The 4788-nt window shown below is 31.5% G+C and overlaps 1 protein-coding gene across 4 annotated transcripts in view; it reads right to left on the reverse strand.

The window, feature by feature from the left end:
• The window catches only part of LOC107666307 (transcription factor 19-like), a 7651-nt gene extending 5699 nt beyond the window's left edge, over window positions 1-1952 (reverse strand). The window contains exons 1-2 of one of the 4 annotated variants that reach the window (XM_016457549.1): window positions 1786-1952; window positions 380-962 (exon numbers count right to left, since the gene is read on the reverse strand). In XM_016457549.1, coding sequence (XP_016313035.1) covers window positions 380-671 — 292 coding nt within the window. In that variant the 5' untranslated portion in view covers window positions 672-962; window positions 1786-1952. Of the gene's footprint in view, window positions 1-379; window positions 975-1770 lie in introns of all 4 variants that reach the window. The other 3 variants (XM_016457546.1, XM_016457548.1, XM_016457547.1) reach the window with 3 other exon arrangements.
• Window positions 1953-4788: the final 2836 nt, after the last annotated feature.

Consider the following 4788-nt stretch of genomic DNA (forward strand, 5'->3'; position numbering starts at 1 on the left):
TTATCTAACTATATATTAAAATATCATTAAAATGGTTGTATTTATATAGCTATACACATATACATATATGTAATTACAAATATAAGGATATAAACTGATATATATATATATAGAGATTTCTAACCATTTATAATGATTTTAATATACATAAAAATATAGAAAAAATAAATTATATATTTATGTATATTCATATATTTGTATACTGAAATCATCCTTAAAATGGTTAAATCTATACATACACTGATACACACACACACACATTTATACTATGAAACTATTTATATTATATAATAGTTTATAATATATATATTTGTAATATATAAAAATACAAAAGAATAATCAATATAATAAATATATATGATATAGGTTTATAACACACCATAGCTGCTGCGGTCCTTCACTTGAACTTTCCAGCTTTCTTCTCCAGAGGCATCAGTTTCTCTTTCCACATGGAGCTCTGCATGGATACGGGACACGATCGTGGACTCCAGAGTGACGTCACACAGCTCTGGGGCCCGTCCCAAACGGAACACACACTGGGCCAGTGCAGGCCGGAAAGTGTATAGGTCACGGACGGAGTCTGAGGACTCGTTTCCATGAGCGTTACTATTGTTTGTGTCAGACAATCCAATCCTCAACAGCTGAAAACATGGCTGGACTCCTGACGACATTTTGACATCCCACAAATAAATGTGCAGGAAAAACTGCAACACAGCCGGCAAACCACAGAGCCTCTCACATAACACTGGGCTAAACGTCCTCCATCGAAGATCCTCCAGTCAGAAAGACTTTAGAACATGACCCTTATGAATGCTTATTATGCCCAGTCATGCTAAAACAAAAATTATTAAAATATTTGGAGGACAAACTAAAACACTGGAGCACAGATATTTCTGCACTAATATCTAGGTAGATGAAATATTAAAAGTGGATATGTAGCGGCCCGGCCAGATGCTCAATTTCTGGTCTTCATTCTGGAAAACAGAACAATGCAGGGCTTTAGTGGCACTATCAATATCAACGTTTTTTTTTAATTGCATTTTATTAATTATATAAGTGCATGTTACAGTATAATATACAAACATTTCAATATTTAAATATTATGCATTACTCTTTATACATAGTAATACAAAATATAATAAAGGAACGCATGTAAGAAATACTTTTATTGCATTAAATACACATGTGTGTGTATATATATATATATATATATATATATATATAATATTTAAATATTATGCATTACTCTTTATACATAGTAATACAAAATATAATAAAGGAAGGCATGTAAGAAATACTTTTATTGCATTAAATACACATGTGTGTGTGTATATATATATATACACACACACACATACATGTACAAAGAGTTGGTGTGTGTGTGCACCAACTGGAACATGGCTTTCCTCCAACAATACATAGATTTCTATACATTGACACTTATGCATGCCCAAATACCAGTTACAGTTGTGCATCGTCTACCAACGCCTGATTTACACTATGCATTGTAGCCTAAAGATTTCCTTACGATATATACAAATGCTAGTTTAAAAAGCGTGACAAAGCAGTTTCAAAAAGTGTAAAGCATTTAGAAAAGCAGTCGTTTGTTATAGATATTTCGCTGTTCGCTAAAGGAAATGTTAGTCGCGTGCAGGCAGAGCAGTGATCGCAAGCGCATAAAAACACATTCACACAAAGCGAACTGCAAACAGCTGCTTTACAAACGCAACCACTTCATTCCGTCGAACATTACGATGATAAAACACTTACAAAAGCGTGACATACCCACAATATCAAGGTATATTTTTTGTGAAAAGCTACATAAGTCTTTTATTTGTGCTCCGTGGTAAATCTTATCGCCTCCTCTCTCCAGGAAGTGCTTTGAAATTTGGCGCGCCAGGACCAGCACGAGTTTCCTTGCGCGCAATTGAACGCCACTTCCGTCCGTGTTGTCAAGGAGACCGTCAATAGAGAATGACAAAGCAGACCGTTTTAACCATATTTTAGTTTTAGTTTTTTTTCTTAACATAATCATTGCAATTATTTCGTAACCGTCACACGCTGATGGATTATTCAATCATTTTTAAATTGGAATTAAAATTTGAATACAGATACAACACACTAATACAAGGGGTTTACAAAAAAATTGAAAAAGAAATATAAAAAAATAAAGAATATATAATAAAGAATAAAAATTACAAAATTATAAAAATATAAATTAAAGTAATAAAATAAATTATATTTCTATTTCTATAAATTATTAATATTTATAGACTTTTTTTATGTAGCCTGTTTGTATTTATACCCCTGACTGGGAAGAACTGAATTACTGCATGTCATATATACAATTCTATTTGCTAGAGTTAAGGCTATTTGAAAAGAAATATTGAAATTAATATTTTTTTCAATTTTGAATTATTTTTAAATTAATTAAAAATAATTTATTCTATTTTAGTACTGTATATATATATATATATATATATATATATAGTAAACCCCTTGTATCAGTATGTTGTCTGTATTTGTCATAATATCTGTCATAAGTTTTTTTATTGTGTTTAGCTATATACATATATATATATTTCTGTGTGCCACTGTTAATTATAACTATTGCTAAAGGATTCATGTCGTTAATAGAGTTCTGAATAGTAGTCATTAATTTTGCATCATAGAAAAAAAAAGACAAGAACACCAACCATGAGATTTTTAAAGTCATAGTTTTATTTTCATCTTTTGTGCTGAAGTCAAACTATGAAGCCACATGTAGTACTAAATTAACAAAGCAGCTAAAAACAAGATCCTCTGCATTGCACTTTGTGCATGATTGTGAAGTATAGTTAATATTCTTGGTTTTATGCAAGGCTGTTATTCATCTGTTAATATATCTGTGTGAGAGACGGTTTTCAATGCTCATCTGAAAAAGGAAAAATACTATAATGTTACAAATCAGCTTCACAATCACAAATTTTCCAAGATAGCTAAGATGAATAAAGCACGTTGAGAAACTTGTCTCCTGAGAAGTCTTGCATGTAAGCTGACTTTTTTTTATCAATGGACAATGAAACCTGCATAAATGGATGAAGAAAGCACACACTCCTGAGCTCATTTAATAATGTGATGCCAGCATCTGTGTAAACCACTGATCAAACCTGAGCAGACTTACAGGATGGACTTGTATTGCTAAGGTTCCTATACCATGGAAAAACGTCTTTTCAGTCACTTTTCAGTGTGAAAAGTGCATATTCGTATGCAGAATTATGATTTATCCAACTCAAAGTACTCAGGGTAAAGATCACTTCAACAAACACAAATGCAAATCAACACATTTAAAAGCAATGACCTTCGTAAATCTAAATCACACTGAACTTTGAGGGGTGAACGCATTTGTTCAAGTATAATCAAGCTTAAACTCTATATACAACTGACTGTAGACATTATTTCTGTCCTAGTAAGAAATAGAAAAATCATATCCATTTCCTCTAACTGACCAGCTCACCAGTTGTGATTTTGTTGTGCTCAGTTATGCCCGAGGATTGGAAATGTGCGCACCACTCAAACACAGTTTTCTGTCCATGATTGTAAATGGCATAATCATACTATTTGACATCCATTTTTACCTAAATAAATCAAATTAGAACACATTTCCATATTAGCTGCTAAAATAACACTGACATTAAGAATACTTCTCATCAGAGACAAAGTAATACAACGAAATCTCATTTCTAATAGGCAACCTCTAGTTCAGCATGCTTCTGTAACGCTTTTAACTGTGTATATAGTAGATCTATAACATCAGCACATAGAGAGAGTATATAAACAGCGATAATAATATAGTCTCAGTGAGTTTTGCATTATCAAAATCATTCTCAAGTGCAAAGATTCAGTTAAAGCATGACCGTGCGAAAGCAGGGTTTCTGCAGGTTTTGTGAAGGTAAATTTAAGGCTATTGTAAGACTAAGTAAAGAATATGATTTACTGAAGGAATGCAGTTCATCAATATGTTCTCTAAATGTCCAGGACGCTCACAATGAGTTGCATTAGCAACACTTCCAAGTCTGAAAATACAACAGATTATTACTTTTTGGGAAATAACTTACTTTCAAACAAAAAAGTGCTGTCTTTTTTTTTTTCAGTGCAAATGTGTCAAGATTCATAAATCAGGATACGTTTACTTGAGAAGCAAATGACGTAATATAAGTCTTGTTTTCTGAGAAAATGATCAAAATGAAGCGAGTTTGTGAATAAAACAAGAACAAATATCTGCCAATGGGGTCAGATGCATTTACTTAATTCAAAAGGAAAATAAGTTTTCGTACACCATTGACATATTTGTTCTTGTTTTAAGCATAAACTCAACTCATTTTGTTCAATTTAAAAAATAATAATAATAATCAAATAAGACATCTTTTTTACATCTCAAGTATATGGATATTGATTTAAGAATGTTTAGATATTTGAACTGGAATTCAAGACCAAAATACTGAGGAAGTTATTAATTTTTTTGCAGTGTATGCAACATTTAATGCTGCTGCTTTACACTTTAAAAAATTATTGTGATTTTAACAGTAAAAGACTGTAAAAATGCTACAGTAAAAACCTGTTAACTGGTTAGCAGTAAGTTTCCATACTATATTCGGTGAATAAATGTAATTACATTTAATGTAATTTTACAGTAAAATACTGTTAAAAATACGGTTTTTGGAAGTGAAAAAAAAAGGCATTGTATAATTTACAGTGACAAACCGTAAATTGACACTCCCTGCATGACACTTCATATTTGATGTTTTG

This window comes from Sinocyclocheilus anshuiensis, unplaced genomic scaffold (assembly GCF_001515605.1).
Source record: "Sinocyclocheilus anshuiensis isolate Anshui unplaced genomic scaffold, SAMN03320099.WGS_v1.1 scaffold868, whole genome shotgun sequence".
NCBI lineage: Eukaryota > Metazoa > Chordata > Actinopteri > Cypriniformes > Cyprinidae > Sinocyclocheilus > Sinocyclocheilus anshuiensis.